Source organism: Coregonus clupeaformis, chromosome 12 (assembly GCF_020615455.1).
Source record: "Coregonus clupeaformis isolate EN_2021a chromosome 12, ASM2061545v1, whole genome shotgun sequence".
Taxonomy (NCBI): domain Eukaryota; kingdom Metazoa; phylum Chordata; class Actinopteri; order Salmoniformes; family Salmonidae; genus Coregonus; species Coregonus clupeaformis.
Genome location: NC_059203.1, coordinates 56,016,475 through 56,043,170, shown reverse-complemented (window position 1 = coordinate 56,043,170; position 26,696 = coordinate 56,016,475). Strand labels below are relative to the sequence as shown.

Sequence of the window (26,696 nt, the reverse complement as noted above, 5' to 3'; positions counted from 1 at the left end):
TTCTACATCTGCATTGCTTGCTGTTTGTGGTTTTAGGATGGGTTTCTGTATAGCACTTTGTGACATCTGCTGATGTAAAAAGGGCTTTATAAATAAATTGGATTGATTGATTAATTAAACAACAGCATTACTGCTTTGTCTACAGGTTTTGTCAGTTTAACTGCAAATACATAGCCTGGTCCCAGATCTGTTTTTGCTTTTGCCTACTCCATTGTCATTGTCAAGCTAAACAACGTTTGGCATGCCAGTTCTATTGTCAAGAGTGCTGTATGTGGAAGGTGCGGGAATCAGGCGTTGGACACAGAAGCTTCGTTCAACAGTCTTTAGTAGATCAATACGAGCAAAAGTGCCCGGAGACGAGCGATACGCACACAGGCGTAAACGAACAGGAAAAATACTAAACGCGCACAACAAGTGCGAAAACCTCTCCTAAAACACAAGGAGGGAAAACCAAAACAGACACGAAGACAGGAAGCTCAATAACACACAACACATGACTAACAAAACAAGAACTTATAGGACACATAATCAACGCTAACTAACCACAGGTGTACAACAATCAGACAAAAGCAAACGAACATAGAAACATACAACGGTGGTAGCTAGTACTCCGGGGACAACGACCGCCGAAACCTGCCCGAGCAAGGAGGAGGAGCAGCCTCGGCAGATTCCGTGACAGTACCCCCCCCTTGACGCGCGGCTCCAGCCGTGCGCCGACCCCGGGGACGACCAGGAGGACGCGGTGCAGGGCGCGTAGGGTGACTACGGTGGAACTCAGTCAGGAGAGACGGGTCTAGGATGTCCCTCCTCGGCACCCAGCACCGCTCCTCCGGGCCGTACCCCTCCCACTCCACAAGATATTGGAGACCCCCCATCCGACGTCTCGAATCCAAGATGGACCGAACTGTGTACGCCGGAGCCCCCTCGATGTCCAATGGGGGCGGAGGAGTCTCTGCTATCTCACCTTCCTGGAGTGGACCAGCTACCACCGGCCTGAGAAGAGACACATGGAACGAGGGTTTAATATTCTTATACTCAATAGGTAGTAGTAACCTGTAACTCGTTCAATGTCTTCAGGACTTTAAAGGGCCCTACAAACCGCCGACCCAGCTTCCGGCAGGGCAGGCGGAGGGGTAGGTTTCTGGTCGAGATCCAGACTCGATCTCCAGGTGCGTACACCGGCCCCTCACTGCGGTGGAGATCGGCGCTTGCTTTTTGTCGACGGATGGCCCGCTGCAGATGGACGTGTGCAGCGTTCCACGTCTCCTCCGAGCGCCCTACCCACTCATCCACCGCAGGGGCCTCGATCTGGCTCTGATGCCACGGTGCCAGAACCGGCTGGCAACCTAACACACATTGGAAAGGGGTTAGGTTGGTGGAGGAGTGGCGAAGAGAATTCTGGGCCAACTCTGCCCAGGGAATATACCTCGCCCACTCCTCCGGCCGGCCCTGGCAATACGACCTCAGAAACCTACCCACATCCTGGTTCACACGTTCTACCTGCCCATTACTCTCCGGGTGGTACCCCGAGGTAAGGCTCACCGAGACCCCCAGGCGCTCCATGAACGCTCTCCAGACTCGGGAGGTGAACTGGGGACCTCGATCAGACACTATATCCTCGGGTACCCCGTAATGCCGGAAGACGTGGGTGATTAGTGCCTCAGCGGTCTGCAAGGCAGTGGGAAGACCTGGCATTGGGAGAAGACGACAGGCTTTAGAGAACCGATCCACAACGACCAGTATGGTGGTATTCCCCTGAGAGGGGGGAAGGTCTGTAACAAAGTCCACCGAGAGGTGAGACCAGGGTCGTTGTGGAACGGGCAGGGGTTGTAATTTACCCCTGGGCAGATGTCTGGGCGCCTTACACTGGGCGCACACCGAACAGGAGGAGACATAAACCCTCACATCCCTGGCTAACGTTGGCCACCAGTACTTAGCGCTAAGGCAGTGCACAGTCCGGCCAATACCTGGATGTCCAGAGGAGGGTGACGTGTGAGCCCAATAAATAAGTCGATCCCGAACCTCGAGCGGAACGTATGTCCGACCCACCGGACACTGTGGAGGGCTAGGGTCGGTACGCAACGCCCGCTCGATTTCAGCATCGACCTCCCACACTACCGGTGCCACTAGACAAGACTCCGGCAGTATGGAAGTGGGCTCAACGGACCTCTCCTCTGTGTCATACCGCCGGGACAGGGCGTCTGCCTTACCGTTCTGGGACCCAGGGATGTACGTGATTTTAAATACAAACCGGGTTAGAAACATGTTCCACCGAGCCTGGCGAGGGTTCAGTCTCCTAGCTGCCCGAATGTACTCCAGGTTACGGTGGTCAGTCAAAATGAGAAAAGGGTGTTGAGCCCCCTCAAGCCAATGTCTCCACACCTTTAGGGCTTGAACCACGGCTAACAGCTCCCTGTCTCCTACGTCATAATTACGCTCCGCCGGGCTGAGCTTTTTAGAGTAGAAAGCACAGGGGCGGAGTTTAGGTGGCGTGCCGGACCGTTGTGATAGCATGGCCCCTATACCGGCCTCAGACGCGTCCACCTCTACCTGAAATGGTAAGGCGGGATCCGGATGCGCAAGCACTGGAGCCGAGGTAAACAGGGCCTTCAGTCTCCCAAATGCCCTGTCCGCTGACCACTGCAATCGCACCGGACCCCCCTTCAGAAGAGATGTTATGGGAGCTGCCACCTGTCCAAAACCCCGGATAAACCTCCGGTAGTAATTTGCAAAACCCAAGAACTGCTGCACCTCTTTCACGGTGGTTGGGGTTTGCCAATTACGCACGGCTGGCACCCGGTCAACCTCCATCTTCACCCCTGACGCGGATAACTGATAACCCAGAAAGGAGACCGACTTCTGGAAAAACAGACATTTCTCTGCCTTGACATACAGGTCGTGCTCCAACAGCCTACCCAACACACGACGCACCAGGGCTACATGCTCGTCTCGGGTAGGCGAGTAAACCAGGATGTCATCTATGTACACGACCACACCCTGCCCCTGCATGTCCCTGAAAATCTCTTCCACAAAGGATTGGAAGACTGAAGGAGCATTCATCAACCCGTATGGCATGACGAGATACTCGTAATGACCCGAGGTGGTACTAAATGCCGTTTTCCATTCATCGCCCTCCCTAATGCGCACCAAGTTATATGCGCTCCTGAGATCCAGTTTCGTGAAGAAACGGGCTCCGTGCAAAGACTCAGTCATAGTCGCAATCAGAGGGAGTGGATAACTGTACTTCACAGTGATCTGATTGAGACTACGGTAATCTATGCACGGGCGCAACCCTCCATCCTTTTTCTTCACAAAAAAGAAGCTTGAGGACGCAGGAGAAGTGGAGGGCCGTATGTATCCTTGTCTTAGAGATTCGGCTATGTAAGTTTCCATAGCCCTCTTCTCCTCTTGGGACAGAGGATACACATGGCTTCGCGGAAGCGCCTGCTCCTGCCTGGAGGTCTATCGCACAATCCCCCTGTCTATGAGGAGGCAAACGCGTCGCCCTCGATTTACTAAACACAAGTGCCAAATCCTCATACTCAGTGGGAATGCGCAGTGAGGACACCTGGTTTGGACTCTCCACCGAGGTCGCCCCCACGGAAACACCCAAACATCTCCTCTCACACTGGGCAGACCACTCCTTAAGAGCCCTCTCTTGCCACGAAATAGAAGGATCATGGGTACTCAACCAGGGAATTCCCAGCACCACCGGATACGCAGGAGAGTCGATAAGATATAGCTGGATAGTCCCCTCATGACCCCCTGCGTACACATCCTAAGTGGCGCTGTGACTTCCCCTGATCAACCCCGATCCCAACGGACGGCTATCTAGGGCATGAACAGGAAATGGGATGTCAACAGGAAGTAGGGGAATCCCTAATTCTAAACAAAATTTACGATCAACAAAATTCCCAGCTGCGCCTGAATCTACTAGCGCCTTATGCTGGGAATGAGGTGCAACCTGTGGAAATCGCACAGGTATACAGAAGTGCACAACAGAGAGCTCTGGGTAAGTGGGACGCCTACTCACCTGGAAGGACTCCCCAGTGCAGGGCCTGCCGTCCTCTCCCCTAGGAGACCCTCCCCAACACCTGGCCGCGGTGTGTCCTCCACGGCCACAGTTGGTGCAGGGGATGGCCCCCCTCGTGCTCCTTCCCCTCTTCTCTCTAGCGCCAGCACCCCCGAGCTCCATAGGGCTCGGCTCGGAGGTGCTGGAGGGTGGAATGGACGAACCCCACTCGGAACATCCGCGGGTGGCCAGCAGGGTGTCCAGCCGGATGGACATGTCCACCAACTGGTCGAACGTGAGACTGGTATCCCTGCAGGCCAGCTCTCGACGGACGTCCTCCCGAAGACTACAACGATAATGATCGATGAGGGCCCGCTCATTCCACCCTGCGTCAGCCGCTAGAGTCCGGAACTCCAGTGCAAATTCCTGGGCGCTCCTCCTCCCCTGCCGGAGGTAGAATAGACGCTCCCCCGCCGCTTTCCCCTCAGGTGGATGGTCGAACACAGCCCTGAAGCGGCGGGAGAACTCCGCGTATGTGATCGTGGCGGCGTCTATCCTCCTCCATTCGGCGTTGGCCCACTCCAACGCCTTGCCGGTGAGACAGGAGATGAGGGCGGAAACGCTCTCGTGTCCCGAGGGCGCCGGGTGTACGGTGGCCAGGTATAGTTCCACCTGCAGGAGGAACCCCTGACACCCGGCAGCGGTACCATCATATGCCCTCGGGAGCGAGAGCCGAATCCCACTGGGTTCCGGAGCTTGGATGGGCGGACTGGCCGATGGTGATGGCAAGGTAGGGGGAGATGTGGGTGCCCCTCTGTTCTCCCATCGGTGCAGAGTGTTTATTACGTCCTGAAGGGCGGTCCCGATGCGGTTGATCTGGTCGTTCTGCTCGCGGACGCGCTCCTCCAGGGACTCGGATGCTAGTGCTGCTCCTGCTGATTTCATCTTGGTGTGTTATTCTGTCAAGAGTGCTGTATGTGGAAGGTGCGGGAATCAGGCGCAGGACACTGAAGCTTCGTTCAACAGTCTTTAGTAGATCAATACGAGCAAAAGTGCCCGGAGACGAGCGATACGCACACAGGCGTAAACGAACAGGAAAAATACTAAACGCGCACAACAAGTGCGAAAACCTCTCCTAAAACACAAGGAGGGAAAACCAAAACAGGCACGAAGACAGGAAGCTCAATAACACACAACACATGACTAACAAAACGAGAACTTATAGGACACATAATCAACACTAACTAACCACAGGTGTACAACAATCAGACAAAAGCAAACGAACATAGAAACATACAACGGTGGTAGCTAGTACTCCGGGGACGACGACCGCCGAAACCTGCCCGAGCAAGGAGGAGGAGCAGCCTCGGCAGATTCCGTGACATCTATAAGGAATTGGCAAGAGAACAGAAACACACTGGCACCCAGGCTAGCAAATATATAGTTCAACCTGACTTTTGTAATGAAAGTACTGTATATATAGATCATACAATGTAAAGGGATTGCCCAGAATGTTTCTGTAACTTACATGGGATTGGTGCAAGCAGGTTGGCTGCTATGTAATATGTTTACACATCATGTTCACAATACAATGTACAGTATATCAATTCATATTTGGTGTTATATCACCCAGGTCTTAAAGCTGAAATCCGTAAAGGGGGGAACAGCGCCACTGTTTGCCCCAGCGCCTTTGTTATTGCTGTTCTATCGAGCGTGCAATGATGTCTGAGGGAAAGAAACAGTGTTTTTTGTTTGAAGTAACTTCTTTGTTGTTGTAATATCGCAAACGGATATGGCAGTATCACTAGTCTCGCGTTGCCATACCTCCAAAATCACGTCGTTGTCACACCTCCCTTGGAGGTCTGGAGAATGTTGTATTGTCGGTTTAAATTGTCAGCTGATTTTGATTGGATGTTACATTTCAAGAACCCTCCCCCACAAACCCGTAGAAGGGGTGCTGTGTGTTATGTGCATCACTTTTTTGCGTCCGGGTAGTTGTTGCCTACGCTAGTTTCAAGTGCTAGTTTTCAAGTTATCAAGTGTGGCCGAGAGTCTGCAATTTATATTTACTGAAATTGAAAGTGGATTACGCTGGTAAGTCAAACATCACAACACGTTCTACACTGCTTTGGTGACAAACATACTTTTTTCCTTTTCTCCAGTCATCCACATGGTTGCTGGCTGCGCTTTGCTACCACCGAAAATAGTGAAGATTGCCCATTATGTTGTTTTTGGCAGTGATTCATCACTCCAGAGAACGCGTTTCCACTGCTCCAGAGTCCAATGGCTGCGAGCTCAACACCACTCCAGCCGACGCTTAGCATAGCGCATGGTGATCTTAGGCTTGTGTGCGGCTGCTCGGCCATGGAAACCCATTTCATGAAGCTCCAGAAGAATAGTTATTGTGCTGACGTTGCTTCCAGAGGTAGTTTGGAACTCGGCAGTGAGTGTTGCAACTGAGGACAGACAATTTTTACGTGCTACACGCTTCAGCACACGGCGGTTCCGTTCTGTAAGCTTGTGTGGCCTACCACTTCGCAGCTGAGCCATTGTTGCTCCTAGACGTTTCCACTTCACCATAACAGCACTTACAGTTGACTGGGGCAGCTCTAGCAGGTTAGAAATTTGACACTGAGCCACTGAGCTCTTCAGTAAGGCCATTCTACTGCCAATGTTTGTCTATGGAGATTGTATGGCTGTGTGCTCGATTTTATACACCTGTCAGCAACGGGTGTGGCTGAAATAGCCGAATCCACTCATTTGAAGGGGTGTCCACATACTTTTGTATATATAGTGTATGTGAATCCATTTTGTGGCTTATCGTATGGCATGCATTGCCAATGCAGCCATAGGCCTACAGTATGATGGTATTTCTGGCTTTATGGGCATCTGTCATCTGAAGGAGAGAATAGCTAAACTCATACATTGTTTACATATTGAGCTATACACTGAGTGCACAAAAAATTAAGAACACCTGCTCTTTCCATGACATAGATTGACCAGGTGAATCCAGGTGAAAGCTATGATCCCTTATTGATGTCACTTGTTAAATCCACTTCAATCAGTGTAGATGAAGGGGAGGAGACAGGTTAAAGAATGTTTAATAAGCCTTGAGACAATTGAGACATGGATTGTGTGTCAAATCAAATGTTTTATTTTTCACGTGCGCTGAATACAACAGGTGTAGTGTCACGTCTATTCCTGCTCCTCCCCTCCGGCGTTCGATGTCGCCGGTTTACTAACCACCGGCCTTGGCTACCCATCATTACGCACACCTGCACCTCATCATCAGGCACACCTGGACTCACCTTCCTGATTACTCCCCATATATATAGCGCTCTGTTGTTATTTTCCGTCAGGTGTTATTGACTCTGTTTCCATGTCCCTACGCTATGCCTCGTTTTGTATTGATTATTGTTCAAGTTCTATTAAACTCTCCAACTGCACCTGCTTCATGACTCCCAGCGTCTACGTTACAGTAGACTTTACCATGAAATGCGTACTTACGAGCCCTTAACCAACAATGCAGAGTTTTTAAAAAGTAAGTAAGAAGAATGTGCTAAATAAAAAATAGTAACACAATAAAATATAATTAACCAGTGTGTATACAAGGGGTACAGGCACTGAGTCAATGTGCAAGGGTACGGGGTAATTTAGGTAATATATACTGTACATGTAGGTAGGGGAAAAGTGACTATGCACAGATAATAGGCCCTCTGTAGCTCAGTTGGTAGAGCATGGTGTTTGCAACGCCAGGGTTGTGGGTTCGATTCCCACGGGGGGCCACTATGAAAATGTATGCACTCACTAACTGTAAGTTGCTCTGGATAAGAGTGTCTGCTAAATGACAAAAAATCTAAAATGTAATAATAAACAGAGAGTAGCAGCAGTGTCTGTGAAGGAATGTAAATGTGTGTGTGGCGTCAATATGTGTTGGAGTGTCAATATAGTATGTGCAAGAGAGCCAGTGAAATAAATAACAAAAAAATAAGGGGATCAATGCAAATAGTCTGGGTAGCCATTTAATTAACTGTTCAGCAGTCTTATGGCTTGGGAGTAGAAGCTGTTGAGGAACCTTTTGGTCTCCCACTTGACGCTCTGGTACCGCTTGCCATGCGGTAGCAGAGAGAACAGTCTATGACTTGGGTGGCTGCAGTCTTTGAACATTTTTAGGGCTTTCCTCTGACACCGCCTGGTATAGAGGTCCTGGATTGCAGGGAGCTTGACCCCAGTGATGTACTGGGCCGTATGTACTACCCTTTGCAGCATCTTGCGGTCGGATGCCGAGCAGTCGCCATACCAAGCGGTGATGCAACCAGTCAGGAGGCTCTCGATGGTGCAGCTGTATAACTTTTTGAGGATCTGAGGTCCCATGCCAAATATTTCCAGCCTCCTGAGGGGAAATAGGCATTTTTGTGCCCTCCTCACGACTGTGTTGGTGTGTTTGGACCATGATATGTCCTTAGTGATGTGGACACCAAGGAACTTGAAGCTCTCGACCCGCTCCACTACAGCCACGCCGATGTGAATGGGGACGTTCTCGGCCCTCCTTTTCCTGTAGTCCACGATCAGCTCCTTTGTCTTGCTCATGTTGAGGGAGCGGTTGTTGTCCTGACACCAAAGGTAAAGGTCTTACTCACATCGGCTACGAAGACAGTGATCACACAATCGTTCAGAACAGCTGGTGCTCTCATGCATGTTTCAGTGTTGCTTGCCTCAAAGTGAGCATAGAAGGCATTTAACTCGTCTGGTAGGCTCATGTAACTGGGCAACTCGTGGCTGGGTTTCTCTTTGTAATCTGTGATGTTGTAGTTTGCAAGCGCTGCCACATCCGACGAGCGTCAGATCCGGTGTAGTAGGATTCGATCTTAGTCCTGTATTTACACTTTGCCTTTTGACAGTTCATCGGAGGGCTTAGTGGGATTTCTTATAAGTGTCCGGATTAGTGTCCCGCTCCTTGAAAGCGGCAGCTCTAGCCTTTAGCTTAGTGCGGATGTTTCCTGTAATCCATGGCTTCTGGTTGGTATATGTACAGTGGGGAGAACAAGTAATTGATACACTGCCGATTTTGCAGGTTTTCCTACTTACAAAGCATGTAGAAAATCACATTGTATGATTTTTAAGTAATTAATTTGCATTTTATTGCATGACATAAGTATTTGATCACCTACCAACCAGTAAGAATTCCGGCTCTCACAGACCTGTTAGTTTTTCTTTAAGAAGCCCTCCTGTTCTCCACTCATTACCTGTATTAACTGCACCTGTTTGAACTCTTTACCTGTATAAAAAACACCTGTTCACACACTCAATCAAACAGACTCCAACCTCTCCACAATGGCCAAGACCAGAGAGCTGTGTAAGGACATGAGGGATAAAATTGTAGACCTGCACAAGGCTGGGATGGGCTACAGGACAATAGGCAAGCAGCTTGGTGAGAAGGCAACAACTGTTGGCGCAATTATTAGAAAATGGAAGAAGTTCAAGATGACGGTCAATCACCCTCGGTCTGGGGCTCCATGCAAGATCTCACCTCGTGGGGCATCAATGATCATGAGGAAGGTGAGGGATCAGCCCAGAACTACACGGCAGGACCTGGTCAATGACCTGAAGAGAGCTGGGACCACAGTCTCAAAGAAAACCATTAGTAACACACTACGCCGTCATGGATTAAAATCCTGCAGCGCACGCAAGGTCCCCCTGCTCAAGCCAGCGCATATCCAGGCCCATCTGAAGTTTGCCAATGACCATCTGGATGATCCAGAAGAGGAATGGGAGAAGGTCATGTGGTCTGATGAGACAAAAATAGAGCTTTTTGGTCTAAACTCGCCGTGTTTGGTGGAAGAAGAAGGATGAGTACAACCCCAAGAACACCATCCCAACCGTGAAGCATGGAGGTGGAAACATCATTCTTTGGGGATGCTTTTCTGCAAAGGGGACAGGACGACTGCACCGTATTGAGGGGAGGATGGATGGGGCCATGTATCGCGAGATCTTGTAAGGGACGACTGCACCCTCAGTAAGAGCATTGAAGATGGGTCGTGGCTGGGTCTTCCAGCATGACAACGATCCGAAACACACAGCCAGGGCAACTAAGGAGTGGCTCCGTAAGAAGCATCTCAAGGTCCTGGAGTGGCCTAGCCAGTCTCCAGACCTGAACCCAATAGAAAATCTTTGGAGGGAACTGAAAGTCCGTATTGCCCAGCGACAGCCCCGAAACCTGAAGGATCTGGAGAAGGTCTGTATGAAGGAGTGGGCCAAAATCCCTGCTGCAGTGTGTGCAAACCTGGTCAAGACCTACAGGAAACGTATGATCTCTGTAATTGCAAACAAAGGTTTCTGTACCAAATATTAAGTTCTGCTTTTCTGATGTATCTAATACTTATGTCATGCAATAAAATGCTAATTAATTACTTAAAAATCATACAATGTGATTTTCTGGATTTTTGTTTTAGATTCCGTCTCTCACAGTTGAAGTGTACCTATGATAAAAATTACAGACCTCTACATGCTTTGTAAGTAGGAAAACCTGCAAAATCAGCAGTGTATCAAATACTTGTTCTCCCCACTGTATGTATGGTCAACTGTGGGGATGACGTTGTTGATGTACTTATTAATGAAGCTGGCGACTGATGTGATATGCCATCGGATGAATCCCAGAACATATTCAAGTCTGTGCTATGACAAAAGTGAATGTGACAAAATATTTAAGTGCCTTTGAACGGGGTATGGGGGTAGGTGCCAGGCGCACCAGTTTGTGTCAAGAACTGCAACGCTGCTGGGTGTTTCATGCTCAACAGTTTCCCCTGTGTATCAAGAATGGTCCACCACCCAAAGGACATCCAGCCAACTTGACACAACTGTTGGAAGTGTTGGAGTCAACATGGTCCAGCATCCCTGTAGAATGCTTATGACACCTTGTAGAGTCCATGCCCCGATTAATTGAGGCTGTTCTAAGGACAAAAGGGGGGAACTCAATATTAGGAAGGTGTTCTTAATGTTTTGTACACTCAGTGTATGTTCTCAATTTAAAATCATACCAGTAGACAATGTATATGAGGCAAACCATATACCAGATTTTGTACATGCCTTTTAAGTGCTGACATATAAAAGTGTTTAGTGCAAATCCAACCGTTGTAATTTAGGTACATGAATCCCAGAACATATTCAAGTCTGTGCTTGCAAAACAGTCCTGTAGCTTAGCATCTGCTTCATCGGACCACTTCTGTATTGAGCGTGTCACTGGTACTTCCTGTTTGAGTTTTTGCTTATTGATGAAAATAAGGAGATGACAATTAGGCTACAGGAGATGAGCATTACAGGTAACATATTATAAGGTTCATTTTATTTTATTTTATTCATTTTAGCAATGTTGCTTGCAAAATGATTGCAGTTGTTCCCATAGATAGGCAGTACATGGTTGCTCTATGTATCACTGACCCTGGATAAGCTAGCGACTGGGCTAACACAGCTAACCTTTTAGGTTTATAATAGACTGTTTTTATTAACATTTTGTTGGCTTTATAATCGTGAGAGAAATGTAACTAGCTAGCTAATTAGTTATTCCTAGGTAGTGTACAAGGTTAGCTGACTTTTCTCAAAATGAACCTCATTGTGGCTAGCTACTTCTTGTCCATCATGCTAGCCTTTACAGCCAAATATCACTTCAGAAACATCAACATTTAAAATATTAATATGGTCAACATTGTAGACCATTTCTCCACTCTTGCTGAAGCTTTAGCTCATCTTGAAATAACAGAGAAATGCTGTGAAAACCAGCGTGCTGCAAACGTTCTAAAATGCTTTGTGTAAAATTATATATATTTACATATTGACAAAAATATATATGTGGGATTGGAAATGATGCAGACAATTACATTGATGGAAGCTACAATCTATCTGTAGTATTAAAGCTGATCTACCCCCCCAAAAAAATGTTTTGTTGACATTTTTTGTCCTCACGCACTGTTGCTCCTACAGCACTAATCTGCTGAGCACCTTTGGAGATCCGCTCAAGCAAGGCATTTGATTAGTTTGACATGTTGCGAGGGGTCACTGATTTACACCGGGATCAGACCCCTCTTTAGCTGATTTCTGCCATGGAACTTCCCTATGCTTCCCATTTTAGGGAAGCCTGGTTAGCAACGAGGCTACAGTTTCACCAACTGTGGATTTCAGCTTTAACAAAGGCTCCTAAACTGGCAGCGACTGGTCTGTTTTGCCCTGGCAAAATGCTCAACCATTAAAGGTTTAAGACTTCCTGCCACTCCAATCTGTTCCCTATACATTTTAAATTGTATGGGGCACTGTTACCACATACAGTATGAGTTAAATTGTTACAGCACTCTCACTAATGGATGCAGCAAATATATCCTCTTACAAGACACGCCTGAAAATATTTTATTGAGACAGAAACAACAATACAGTGCACTCACTATTGGTCAAAAGTGTTTTGGCGCTCCAAAAATATGGTGCGGTGCTGTAATCTGTGGGGTGGAATCACAGTACCATTCGAAATACAGCAATTCTTTACCCACCCACAACATTTCCCCACAATGTACAATAATTTACTGTATGCTGCAGTTAAACATTTCACAGTATTTTACTGTTGATAATACACCATTTCCCATATAAATTACAGTTTTCTGTTACAGTGTAGCCTACCTGCCTTCAGAAAGTATTCACACCCCTTGACCTTTTCCACATTTTATTGTGTTACAAAGTGGGATTAAAATTGATTTAATAGTCATTTTTTGTCAACGATCTACCCAAAATACTCTGTAATTTCAAAGTGGTAGAAACATTTGAAATTATATTTGTATTAATGGAAATAAACCACTAATGTATTTTGATTAGATAAGTATTCAACCCCCTGAGTCAATACATGTTAGAATCACCTCTGGCAGCGATTACAGCTGTGAGTTTTTCTGGGTAAGCCTCTTAAGAGATTTGCAAACCTGGATTGCCCATTATTATTTTTTTAATTCTTCAAGCTCTGTCAAATTGGTTGTTGTCTTGCCATGGATTTTCATGCCGATTTAAGTCAAAACTGTAACTAGGCCACTCAGGAACATTCAATGTCGTTGTCGTAAGGAAATCTAGTGTATATTTGGCATTGCGTTTTAGGTCCTGCTGAAAGGTGGATTTGTTTCCCAGTGTCTGTTGGAAAGCAGACTGAACCAGGTTTTCCTCTAGGACTTTTCCTGTGCTTAGCTCTATTCCTTTTATTTTTATCCTAAAAAACTCTGTAGTCCTTGCTGATGACAAGCATACCCATAACATGATGCAGCCACCACCATGCTTGAAAATATGAAGAGTGGTACTCAGTGATGTGTTGTGTTGGATTTGCCCCAAACATAACACTTTGTATTCAGGACAAAAAGTTAATTTCTTTGCCACATTTTTTGCAGTATTACTTTATAGCGTTATTGCAAACAGGATGCATGTTTTGGAATATTTTTATTCCGTATAGGCTTCCTTCTTTTCACTCTGTCATTTATTGTGTAGTAACTACAATATTGTTGATCCATCCTCAGTTTTCTCCTATCATAGGCATTTAACTCTGTAACTGGTTTAAAATCACCATCGACTGATGGACCTTACATATAATTGTATGTGTGGGCAGTGTGAGGGAGCGCAAAAAATATGTAAATGACGTCATAATTTCCTCAGTCCAAGTTTTGAATAGCCTATCATGGCTCTCAAACCCTGTTCCTGGAGCGCTACTGTCCTGTAGGGTTTCACTCCAACCCCAGTTGTTAGTAACCTGATCATTTTATAAACCAGCTAATTATTAGAATCAGGTGCACTACAAATTAGGGTTGGAATGAAAACCTACAGGTTGGTAGCTCTCCAGGAACAGGGTTGGAGAGCCCTGTTATAGAATATGCATAAAATGCATCCTCCAATTGCAACGTCTGCCTTTGCCCACACATATTGTCTCAATAAAATGTTCTATTTAATACCCTCAAACACCAAGTTAGGCATACCTCATTTCAAAATAGGCCATCATCACTGTCAATCGTGAATGATAATTATTCACGTGTTACCGGTGAAACTGCACTTGCATGCCATTTGATTGATCTCAATCAGTTTCATGGGAATAGCCTATGCATTTCGATCTTCTTAAATGACTGTTTCGTGAGCGAATTAGAGCAGATGGTGTTAACAATCAAAGGTGTCTCTGTTGAGTTCTGGTGCATGAGATTCTTTTGTGTGACTTTTAAGCTTCAGCTAACCATCCTAAAATCTCATAAGAAATGAGGTGGTGTTTTTGGTGTAACAGTAAGGCTATGCTATTATATTTGGTTCTGTTATGTAAAATACTAATGAATCATTATGTGATCTTGCAAGACATTGATTCAGCTTTGATCTAACTTTACTAAATGATCACCATTGTGAGAAGTGGTAATCTTCTATTTGTAATAATAACAATAATATTAAGTGATGAGTAGGACTATTAGGCATAGGCAACAGATCTTGATGAGTGGTATTTAAATGATTGGCGCGCCCTTCTTGATTCTAAAAGGACAGCGCTAAATAAACTTTGATTTGATTAGCTTGAACACATGTTTACAATATACCCTATTACAGAATAAAAGAAAACAGAGAGGTGAACTATCAATTCATAGATTTGATTTGCATATATTAAATCATCAAAAATCAATTGACCATGTATTGAACATAAATCATTACTATGTAGAATAGCAGGAAATCGATTTTAAAACAGCCATAAAATCAAGCTTTTGGTGTGGTGTACTCATGCATCTGAATAAACTATAACCTACTGTAAATCAAATCAAATCAAATGTTATTTGTCACATAAACGTGTTTAGCAGATGTTATTGCGGGTGTAGCGAAATGCTTGTGCTTCTAGCGCCGACAGTGCAGTAATATCTAACAAGTAATATTTAACAATTTCACAAGATATACCCAATACACACAAAACTAGTAAGGAATGGAATTTAAGAGTATATACATATATGGACAAGCAATGACAGGGCGGCTTGGACTAAGATACAGTAGAATATTATAGAATAGAATACAGTGTATACATATGAGATGAGTAGTGCAAGATATGTAAACATTATTAAAGTGACCAGTGTACCATTTCTTAAAGTGGCCAGTGATTTCAATAGGCAGCAGCAGCCTCTAATGTGCTAGTGATGGCTATTTAACAGTCTGATGGCCTTGAGATAGAAGCTGTTTTTCATTCTCTCGGTCCCAGCTTTGATGCACCTGTACTGACCTCGCCTTCTGGATGATAGCGGGGTGAACAGGCAATGCATTATTACCTCCAACTTGGCCCAAATCAGATTTCCAATTTCCCTCCCTGACACACCAAGCTAGAATGGGCCCTGCGTCTCAACAAATAGCCAATATAGGCTAAATGTCCCAAGCAGGGCTACAGCAACTTCCAGAGAGAGTCAAGCTCTTAGGCTTTGCGATGGCCACTCTGGTTTCGGTGTCCTCGGCAGAACGGTGTCGCCGTAACTAAGTGGTCACATATCATTCTGGGTTCCACTGTGCAAAAGGGGGTCATGGAGTTTTACGAACATCAAGGCAGACAAGGTGAATTTTTTCAAAGTTCTGATTGGCCAAAGTTGTCAAGCCTCCAATGCGCCTCCACAGTGCAGTGCACACTGCTGATGTAGCCTACAGTTCTTCATCATTCTTGCTACCGCCAGAGAGAAGACAGGGAAGAAACCACCGTTTACCTACCTGTAGGCTGCTGTAGCCTGTATATTTATTTGGTTTGTTATTCTATCGTTTTTCATGGAATTCTTGTGGTAATGAAATATAATTTATTTAGAATTGATCAGAAATGAATTGTCCATGCTCCCTCGTGCTCCCCTAACATTACACACCTGTGTGTGGGGTACAGAGATGAGGTAGTCATTCAACAATCATGTTAAACCCTATTATTGCACACAGTGAGTCCATGCCACTTATGTGATTTGTTAAGCAAATGTTTACTCCTGAAGTTATTTAGGCTTTGTCATAACAAAGGGGTTGACAAAAATGTATAAAAACTTCATTCCACAAAATTCGGAAAAATTAAAGGGGTGTGAATACTTTCTGAAGGCACTGTACACCATTATTTTACCAGGTACTGAGAACACATTCTCATTTACAGCAACGACCTGGGGAATAGTTGCAGGGGAGGATTAAGTGGCCATGATGGTATCAGGGCCAGATTGGGAATTTAGCCAGGACACCAGGGTTAAGTAGGACCCCTACTCTGACCAAAAGACAGCACCATACACAGGGCAATGTCCCCAATCACTGCCCTGGGGCATTGGGATATTTTTTTTTAGACCAGAGTAAAGAGTATCTCCTACTGGCCCTCCAACAACATCTGGTATCCCATCCAGGACCAACCCTGCTTAGCTTCAGCTAAGGTATGCTGCTGGTGTAGCTAGTTATCCATACACTTAAGTCATTTAGCAGACACTCAAGTGTCAGTTAGTGAGTGCATACATTCCCCCCATGGGAATCAAACCCACAACCCTGGCATTGCAAACACCATGCTCTACCAACTGAGCTACATCCCTGCCAGCCATTCCCTCCCCTAACCTGGGCCAATTGTGCACCACCCCATGGGTCTCCCGGTCGCAGCCAGCTATGACAGAGCCTGGATTCGAACCATGATCTCTAGTGGCACAGCTAGCGCTGTGATGCAGTGCCTTAGACCACTGCGCCACTCTGAAGGCTTACAATTGTGTATGCATTCATATGCATTGTCTCTCAAGCTACGAAACGACAGTACTGGTATGTTGTTAAGGGAAAACTATTTTAAATGAGCGTAACTTTTCACTAGATACAATCCAAAGATGTTATGTTGTGGGATCAATAGCAGTGAATATCCCCAAAAAATGTACTAAGCACATTTTCGATTTTAACAAACTTTTATCTCAAGATTGTCATTTTTCTTGTTCATTGCATGTGAATTTTGGATAATGTGTTTTCTTACATTATTGAAAAAAAATCTGCTTGATCAAATAGAACGTTTTTTCTATCAGAGAGACCTTGAGTGATGTTAAATTCCGCATTGGGCAATGGTAAAAAGTACTGAATCAGTATTTCACACTTCAAATAATCATTCTTTATTTCTAGTGTTTATATCATGTGTACTGTATATTCATTGATATAGTACCTCTGATGAATATATTTAGTTGAAACAACAATTTATTAGAAAAGAAAGGAAAACAATAATATTCCTAATTATATTCCTATACAAAAATAGGTTACATAAGTCATACAAAGTATGTATTTACAATACAGTGCAATTCCTTTTACCTGTATTTTTACACAATTACCATATACTGTAAATTGTATCACTAACTACTTTTTATTTTAACCTGCTTTATTTTCTCCCTCTTCACTATGGTTGACTCGATGAGACATCCCCTTACACCGGTCACTCACAAAATACCTTTTCAGATACTTCCGGAACTCCTTGTCTCGGACGCCATAGATGATGGGGCTGAGGAACCTGGGGAGGATGTAGACGATGAGGTAATTGGCGAAGCGAATCTCCAGGATGTGTCCGGGTAAGATGAGACGAAAGACTATGTCCATGCTGGGGGAGATATAGGAGAGCATGCACATGAGGAGCTGCCCCCCGTGGAGCAGGATGGTGTTCCTGGCCCGCTGGGCAGACTGCTTCTCTGAGGACAGAGCCCTGGCAGTGAACAGGATCCGCAGGTAGGTGTAGACCAGGGTGAGGAAGACACAGGAGAAGTAGATGGCGTCAAAGGCTTGCCTCTTGTAGGTTAGAATGGGGTCCTTGAAGACGTTCTGCCTCAGACAGAACACGCGTGTGTTGAAGAAGCTCAAAGACTCGGTGGCCATGGTCACAAAGAGGTCAGTGATGTCGGGCACCACGCAGATAAACCAGATGAAGCCGATGAGAGCGTAGGTGCGGCGTGGCGTGCAGATCTGAGCGTGGCGGAGGGGGTTGCAGATGGCGATGTAGCGCTCAATGGCCATGCTAGCCAGGTTGACCGGGGAGGTCCTGGTGGTAAAGACAGCCACAAGGATGAAGAAGCAGCAGAAGGAAACGTTAATGGTGTAGAATATGTAGCTCAGCACAAACAGGGTGATGGTGACAGTGAGCTGCATGGCGTCGTTGATGACCATGTGGATGAAGAGGATGTAGCGCGGGTTCTCGTAGAACACACGGTTCCTGAAGAAGGTGGCCACCACGCTGCTGTTGATGTAGCTGAGGCTGAACCATACCAGCACCACGATCAGGTTCTTCACGAAGGCAGTGTTGAACGTGTCTCTCACTAATATCTGCGGGTCATAGCTCATATTTCCTAGTGGACCGGCCGATGAGTTCATAGTACCTAGGCTGGGAACACAGAGAGAAAGAAAGAGAGAGAGGGATGGAAAATCCTTTAAAAAATGTATTCAATACATTTTATTACCTTTGGAAGTAAAATAACCACAGAATGTCACCTCATTGGTCAGTCCAAACAGTTTGAAATGTCATGTCTATATACAAAACTACACATTCTGTGATGTTTTTAATCACTATGCCTAACATAGGCTAAATAAACATTGAAAATTGAAGTGGAAACCCTTTACTTTGAATGGTCAGAATTTCAGTCTATAATTTTTTTAAACAGCCAAATACAGAGCATAAATGTTGACAATACACACGCGTGTCCTAAAACACACAGAAGTTCTGGACTAAGAATACAACAGCTTTGAATACTTGCTTCAAGGAATACAGTTCTTCGCATTTCAAAGTTACTGCACCAAGTTCATTAGCAGTCATACCAATAATCCAAGTAACGCAGTGCACTTTAAAGCAAATGTTTTTTACTGCATTGCAGTACAGGTTACCGTTTTAATGCCCATAACTGTATGTCCAAGTCTGCTAGTGATTGCTACATCCATTTTTGGACTTTTAAATTCATGATGATTACCTATTCTTTCTTGAAGAATAGAACTTATAAATGCCAAAATAAAAGCTTGTTGTATTACTCCATTGTTTGTAACAGTGTAATTGTAACCTCAAAACATGGTTAAAACGATCATGTAAATATCATAGATGGTCAGTCCTTGTAGCCATAGCTATGTATATGAATTTGAGAGTGGTTACATTTCTCCAGCCCCGTCCCTCAGCTGTTTACTGAAACAGTGGTGGGCTGACTGCTTTCTTGTTGTTTGAACTGCAGATTGCCCCCATAACAGTCATATAATTGAGGAAAAAGTACAGCCTTTAAGGTCTCACATGAAATTGTATCTATGCATATCATACATTTTAATAAGTGCTTCTGTGCCACTGTTTATATAATGGTTTGAACCCGTTTAGAATATCACTGAATGCTTTTTTGTGCTTTAAGTCACATAGTTACGTTTGGAATCTATGGCTGCGTTTACACAGGCAGCCAAATTCTGATATTTTGATGTAATTGGTCAAAAGACCAATTAGTGGAGAAAATATCAAAACTGGGCTGCCTGTGTAAACGCAGCCTAAGTTACATATTTAGCTGGCAAAAAATCTAAAGTACCTCATTGCAGGTGTATATAAAGTATATGCTGAAAATCACATTCTTTATGGTCAATAAAATGAATGTTGTGCAATAAAGGCAAAGGTTTGTTATTCAGAATAATTTAGCAGATTTGGTATAGACCTGAATGTACATATGAATAGACCATAAATGCTTAGATTTATATTAAATGTGCTTCTTTAAGGAAATGGCTTTCTCACTGAATCACAAACGATATAGCAAGTATATACACACAGCACAAATAATACCCTTTCACCTCACCTTAGTATCTGTGGAAGGAAAATGTGTATAGTCTTTCATTCCAAGAAATGTCCACTTACCTCATCCCACTTTAGTTTTGGTACCAAACAAGTAGGAGCTGTCTTATAAACACTTGATTCTGATGTCATCATAGAGTAGGTAGTAGAGAAAAAACTATCCAAAATGTAATGCAGGTTCAGGGATTGGCTCTGATAAGCATAACCTTTGAAATGTTGCACAACAAACTAGGTGTGCAAAACAATTAAGTAGGCTAAATATAGATAGTTGTTTGAACTGTGTTTGGAATAACACTTGACATGGAATATGTGAGGAGGCAAGCAGTGGTCCTCTGTAGCTCAATTGGTAGAGCATGGCGCTTGTAACGCCAGGGTAGTGGGTTCCATCCCCGGGGCCACCCATACGTAAAAATGTATGCGCGCATGACTGTAAGTCGCTTTGGATAAAAGCGTCTGCTAAATGGCATATTATATTAAATTATACAATATACTAATGAGAAAATAATGTTCATTTCATTTTATTCAACTTTTAATTAACCAGGCGAGTCAGTTAGGAACAAATTATTATGTACGATGAAGGCCTTGACCCATGATTGGATACATGAAGCACATTCCCAGCACCCACCACATTGTTTTAAGCAATAAATTAATATTTGTAAACTTAAGAGCCTTTGTAGCTGAAGTACTGCAGCCAGATCGTGGAGCTTTTCAGCCAAATTATCCTAACTCTGTGCAATGTGAACGCTCCAATCAAACTCAGACCCCTCAAAAAGAGCCACAAAGAGAACCAAACAGAGACCATTCAAATCAAAATCAAATCAAAAACAAATGTTATGCGTCACATGCTTCATAAATAATATAATATGAACAACAGGTGTAGACTAACAGTGAAATACTTACTTATGGGCCCCTTCTCAACAATGTAGAGAGAAAGAAAATAGAGTAATCATAGAAAAGTAATAACACGTAATGAATAAACAATGAGTAACGATAACTTGGCTATATAAACAGGTACCAGTACCGAGTCGATGTGCAGCGTTACGAGGTAATTGAGGTAGACATGTTGTAGATATTGCCTTCAGAAAGTATTCACACCACTTTACTTTCTGCACATTTGTTGTGTTACAAAGTGGGATTAAAATGGATTTAAATGTCATTTTTTGTCAACGATCTATATGTAGAAAATGTATGAAAAATAAAACACTAATATATCTTGATTAGATATGTATTCAACCCCTTGAGTGAATACATGTTAGAATCACCGATGGCAGCGATTACAGCTGTGAGTCTTTCTGGGTAAGTCTGCCTTGCGGACTTGGATTGTACAATATCGGAACATTATTCTTTTTTAAATTCTTTTTTAAATTGGTTGTTTATCATTGCTAGACAGCCATTTTAAAGTCTTGCCATAGATTTTCAAGCCGATTTAAGTCAAAACTGTAAATAGGCCACTCAGAAACATTCAATGTCATCTTTGTAAGCAATTCCAGTGTATATTTGGCCTTTTATTTCAGGTTATTGTCCTACTGAAAGGTGAATTTGTCTTCCAGTGTCTGTTGGAAAGCAGACTGAAACAGGTTTTCCTCTAGGATTTAGCCTCTGCAGTTACAGTTTTGACTAGAATCGTCTAGAATCTGCCTTTTTATTTAAAAAACTCCCTTGCCGATGACAAGCATACCCATATCATGATGCAGCCACCACCATGCTTGGAAATATGAAGAGAGGTATTCAGTGATGTGTTGTGTTTGATTTGCCCCAAACATAATGCTTTGTATTCAGGACATAAAGTTAATTTCTTTGCCAATTTTTTTGCAGTTTTATTTTAGTGCCATAGTGCATGTTTTGGAATATTTTTATTCTGTACAGGCTTCCTTCTTTTCACTTGGTCAGTTATGCTAATATTGTGGAGTAACTACAATGTTGTGGATCCATCCTTAGTTTTCTCCTATCACAGCCATTAAACTCTGTAACTGTTTTAAAATCACCATTGGCCTCATGGTGAAATCCCTGAGCGATTTCCTTCCTCTCCGGCAACTGAGTTAGGAAGGACGCCTGTATGTTTGTAGTGACTGGGTGTACTGATACACCATCCATAGTGTAATGATTAACTTCACCATGCTCATAGGGATATTCAATGTTGGCTTTTTTTCTTATCCATCTACCAATGGGTGCCTTTCTTTCCGAGGCATTGGAAAACCTCGCTGGTCTTTGTGGTTGAATCTGTGTTTGAAATTCACTGCTCGACTGAGGGGCCTTACAGATAATTGTATGTGTGGGATACAGAGATGAGGTAGTCATCTAAAAAAAATGTCCATGCAACTTATTGTGTGACTTGTTGAGCATATTTTTACTCCTGAACTTATTTAGGCTTAGATGAACAAAGGGGTTGAATATTTAATGACTCAAAACATTTCAGCTTTTCATTTTTTATTACTTTGTAAAAATGTCTAAACGAATAATTCCACTTTCAAATTATGGGGTATTGTGTGTAGGCCAGTGACAAAAAAGATCTCAATTTAATCAATTTTAAATTCAGTGCATTCGGAAACTATTCAAACCCCTTGACTTTTTCCACATTTTGTTACGTTACAGCCTCATTCTAAAATTGATAAAATTGATTTTTATCCTCATCAATCTACACACAATATCCCATTATGACAAATCAAAAACAGGTTTTTAGAAATGTTTGCAAATATAAAAAAACTAAAATGGAAATATATTTACATAAGTATTCAGAACCTTTACTCAGTACTTTGTTGAAGCACCTTTGGCAGCCATCACAGCCTCGAGTCTTCTTGGGTATGATGCTACAAGCTTGGCACACCTGTATTTGGGGAGTTTTTCCCATTCTTCTTTCCAGATCCTCTCAAGCTCTGTCAGGTTGGAAGGGGATTGTCGCTGCACAGCTATTTTCAGGTCTCTCCAGAGATGTTAGATCGGGTTCAAGTCCGGGCTTTGGCTGGTTCACTCAAGAACATTCAGAGACTTGTCCCGAAGCCACTCCTGCGTTGTCTTGGCTGTGTACTTAGGGTCGTTGTCCTTTTGGAAGGGGAACCTTCGCCCCAGTCTGAGGTCCTTCGCGCTCTGGAGCAGGTTTTCATCAAGGGTCTCTCTGTACTTTGTCCTGACTAGTCTCCCAGTTCCTGTCCCTGAAAAACATCCACACAGCATGATGCTGCCACCACCATGCTTCACCGTAGGGATGGTGCCAGGTTTCCTCCAGACATGACGCATGGCATTGAGGCCAAAGAGTTCAATCTTGGTTTTATCAGACCAGAGAATCTTGTTTCTCATGGTCTGAGAGTCCATTAGGTGCCTTTTGACAAACTCAAAGCGGGCTGTCATGTGCCTTTTACTAAGGAGTGGCTTCCGTCTGGCCACTCTACCATAAAGGCCTGATTGGTGGAGTGATGCAGAGATGGTTGTCCTTCTGGAAGGTTCTCCCATCTCCACAGGGGAACTCTGGAGCTCTGTCAGAGTGACCATTGGGTTCTTGGTCACCTCCCTGACCAAGGCCCTTCTCCCCTGATTGCTCAGTTTGGCTGGACGGCCAGCTCTAGGAAGAGTCTTGGTGGTTCCAAACTTCTTCCATTTAAGAATGATGGAGGCAACTGTGTTCATAGGGACCTTCAATGGTGCAGAATTATTTTGGTACCCTTCCCCAGATCTGTGCCTCGACACAATCCTGTCTCGGAGCTCTACGGACAATTCGACTTCATGGCTTGGTTTTTGCTCTGACATGGACTGTCAACTGTGGGACCTGATATAGACAGGTGTGTCCCTTTCCAAATCATGTCCAATAAATTGAATTTACCACAGGTGGACTCCAATCAAGTTGTAGAAACATCTCAAGGATGATCAATGGAAACAGGGTGCACCGGAGCTCAATTTCGAATCTCATAGCAAAGGATCTGAATACTTATGTCAATAAGGTATTTCCGTTTTTTTATTTTTAAAACATTTGCAAACATTTCTAAAAACCTGTTTTTGCTTTGTCATTATGGGATATTGTTTGTAGATTGATGAGGACAATGTGTTATTTAATCCATTTTAGAATAAGGCTGTAATGTAACAAAATGTGGAAAAGGGGAAGGGGTCTGAATACTTTCTGAATGCACTATATATATATAACTAGGAATAAAGTGCGTAGGCAACATAATAGATAATAAACAGTTGTGGTAGCGTGTGTTGAGTCAAAAAACTTTAGTGCAAAAAGGATGCACCGAAAATCAGAAATCTAAATCTTCGAGTGCATTGATATAATATTTTTAAAAGATATAGGTTTCTTTCTAAACATAGCAATAACATCTTCAATGTATGAACGAAAACATTTTGTAAAACCATTTTTTTATCCTGCATCACCTCATTTTCAATGGGAAAAACCTTTACAATAAAAGGCCACTCTAAAGTATTCCGTTTTGTCACACAACACAATGCTGCAGATGTCTCAAGTTTTGAGGGAGTGTGCAACTGGCATGCTGACTGCAGGATTGTCCTCCAGAGCTATTGCCAGATAATTAAATGTTAATTTCTCTACCATAAGCTGCCTCCTAGAGAATTTGGCAGTACGTCCAAATAGCCTCACAACCTCAGACCACGTGTAACCACGCCAGCCCTCCACATCCGGCTCCTTTACCTGCGGGATCGTCTGAGACCAGCCACGCGGACAGCTGAAGAAAATGAGAAGTATTTATGTCTGTAATAAAGCTCTTTTGTGGAAAAAATAAACTCATTCTGATTGGCTGGGCTTGGCTCCCCTGTCGGTGGAGCTGGGCAGGGGCGCAGCCATGGGTGGGCCTGGGAGGGCATACGCCCACTCACTTTGGAGCCAGGCCCACCCATGGCTGCGCCCCTGCCCAGTCATGTGAAATCCATAGATTAGGGCCTAATGAATTCCTTTCAATTGACTGATTTCCTTATATGAACTGAAACTCAGTAAAATCGTTGACATTTTTGTATTGTCCATTTATATTTTTGTTCAGTGGTACTATGTACTACGTTAACTGTGTGTCACGTCTACTCCCGCTCCCCCTCTCCAGCATTTGAGGTCGCTAGTTGACTGTTCATTACGCACACCTGCCACCATCGTTATGCGCGCCTGCACGGTATTATGAGACTCACCTGGACTCCATCACCTTCCTGATTACCTCCCCTATATATATCACTCCCTTTGGTTCCATCCCGAGGCGTTATTGATTCTGTTCCTGTGTTTCATGTCTGTACGCTACTCGTGTTTCTTGTTTTGTTCCATGTTTCATTTATTATTAAATTCACTCCCTGTACTTGCTTCCCGACTCCTTGCTTCCCGACTCCCAGAAGCGACTGTTCCGCCCCTGGACCTCGGGACCGTCCCTCGGGTCGGCGTCGTTCTGCGGCTTGACAGGTTCCCGTGCCTCGGCTGGCTCGACAGGTTCCCGCGCCTCGGCTGGCTCGACAGGTTCCCGCGCCTCGGCTGGCTCGACAGGTTCCCGCGCCTCGGCTGGCTCGACAGGTTCCCGCGCCTCGGCTGGCTCGACAGGTTCCCGCGCCTCGGCTGGCTCGACAGGTTCCCGCACCTCGGCTGTCTCGACAGGTTCCGGCGTCTCGGCACAAGAGCATTAGTGAGGTTGGGCACTGATGTTGGGCGATTAGGCCTGGCTCGCAGTCAGTGTTCCAATTCATCCCAAAGGTGTTCGATGGGGTTGAGGTCAGGGCTCTGTGCAGGGCAGTCAAGTTCTTCCACACCGTTCTCGACAAACCATTTCTGTATGGACCTCGCTTTGTGCACAGGGCCTTCCCCAAACTGTTGCCACAAAGCTGGATGCACATAATCGTCTATAATGTAATTGTATGCTGTAGCATTAAGATTTCCCTTCCCTGGAACTAAGGAGCCCGAACCATGAAAAACAGCCACAGACCATTATTCCTCATCCACCAAACTTTACAGTTGGCACTATGCATTGGGGCAGGGAGCGTTTTCCTGGCTTACGCCAAACCTAGATTCGTCCGTCGGAGAACGCGTTTCCACTGCTCCAGAGTCCAATGGTGGCGAGCTTTACGCCACTCCGCAAAAGCTTGGCATTGCGCATGGTAATCATGAAGCTCCCGATGAACAGTTATTGTGCTGAAGTTGCTTCCAGAAGCAGTTTGGAGCTCAGTAGTGAGTGTTGCAACCGAGGACAGACTATTTTTAAGCGCTGCGCGCTTCAGCACTCGGAAGTCCCGTTCTGTGAGCTTGTGTGACCTACCACTTCGCGGCTGAGCCGTTGTTGCTCCTAGACGTTTCCACTTCACAATAACAGCACTTACAGTTGACCGGGGCAGCTCTAGCAGGGCAGAAATTTGAAGAACTGACTTGTTGGAAAGGTGGCATCCTATGATGGTGCCACGTTGAAAGTCACTGAGCTCTTCAGTAAAGTCATTCTACTGCCAATGTTTGTCTATGGAGATTGCATGGCTGTGTCCTCGATTTTATACACCTGTCAGCAACAGGTTTGGCTGAAATAACCGAATCCACTCATTTGAAGGGGTGTCCACATACTTTTACATATATAGTGTATGTATAGCCAGCTAACTAGCTACTTGCTATTAGCCACCGTTAGCGGTTTTCACCCAGAACATCAGATTTTCTGCCGGAATAACTGAATCACTGGACCTTAACACCGGATCGCAACTAGCTAGCCGCAACCGAATGGATTTTGCTGTTGGCTAATCACCACTGCCCCGAAGCAAGCACCAGTTAGCCTTAAGCTAGCCTCGAGCCAGGCCCATATCCCGGCTATCTACCTCTCTGTCTACTGGATGGGAGTAGCCAGCTAACTAGCTACTTGCTATTAGCCACCGTTAGCGGTTTTTCACCAATGTCGGTGGCCTGCACTACCTACCAGCCAGCTCTAGCCTGGAATATTATCGGGCAGTCTGCACTGT

General features: G+C 44.7%; 1 protein-coding gene across 1 annotated transcript; it reads right to left on the bottom strand.

Annotated features, from left to right (window-relative positions):
* Window positions 1-17,304: 17,304 nt before the first annotated feature.
* or90a1 (odorant receptor, family 90, subfamily A, member 1) lies at window positions 17,305-18,351 on the bottom strand. The gene has a single exon (XM_045224084.1). The coding sequence runs from the start codon at window positions 18,323-18,325 to the stop codon at window positions 17,366-17,368; it is 960 nt and encodes a 319-aa protein (XP_045080019.1). The 5' UTR covers window positions 18,326-18,351; the 3' UTR covers window positions 17,305-17,365.
* Window positions 18,352-26,696: the final 8,345 nt, after the last annotated feature.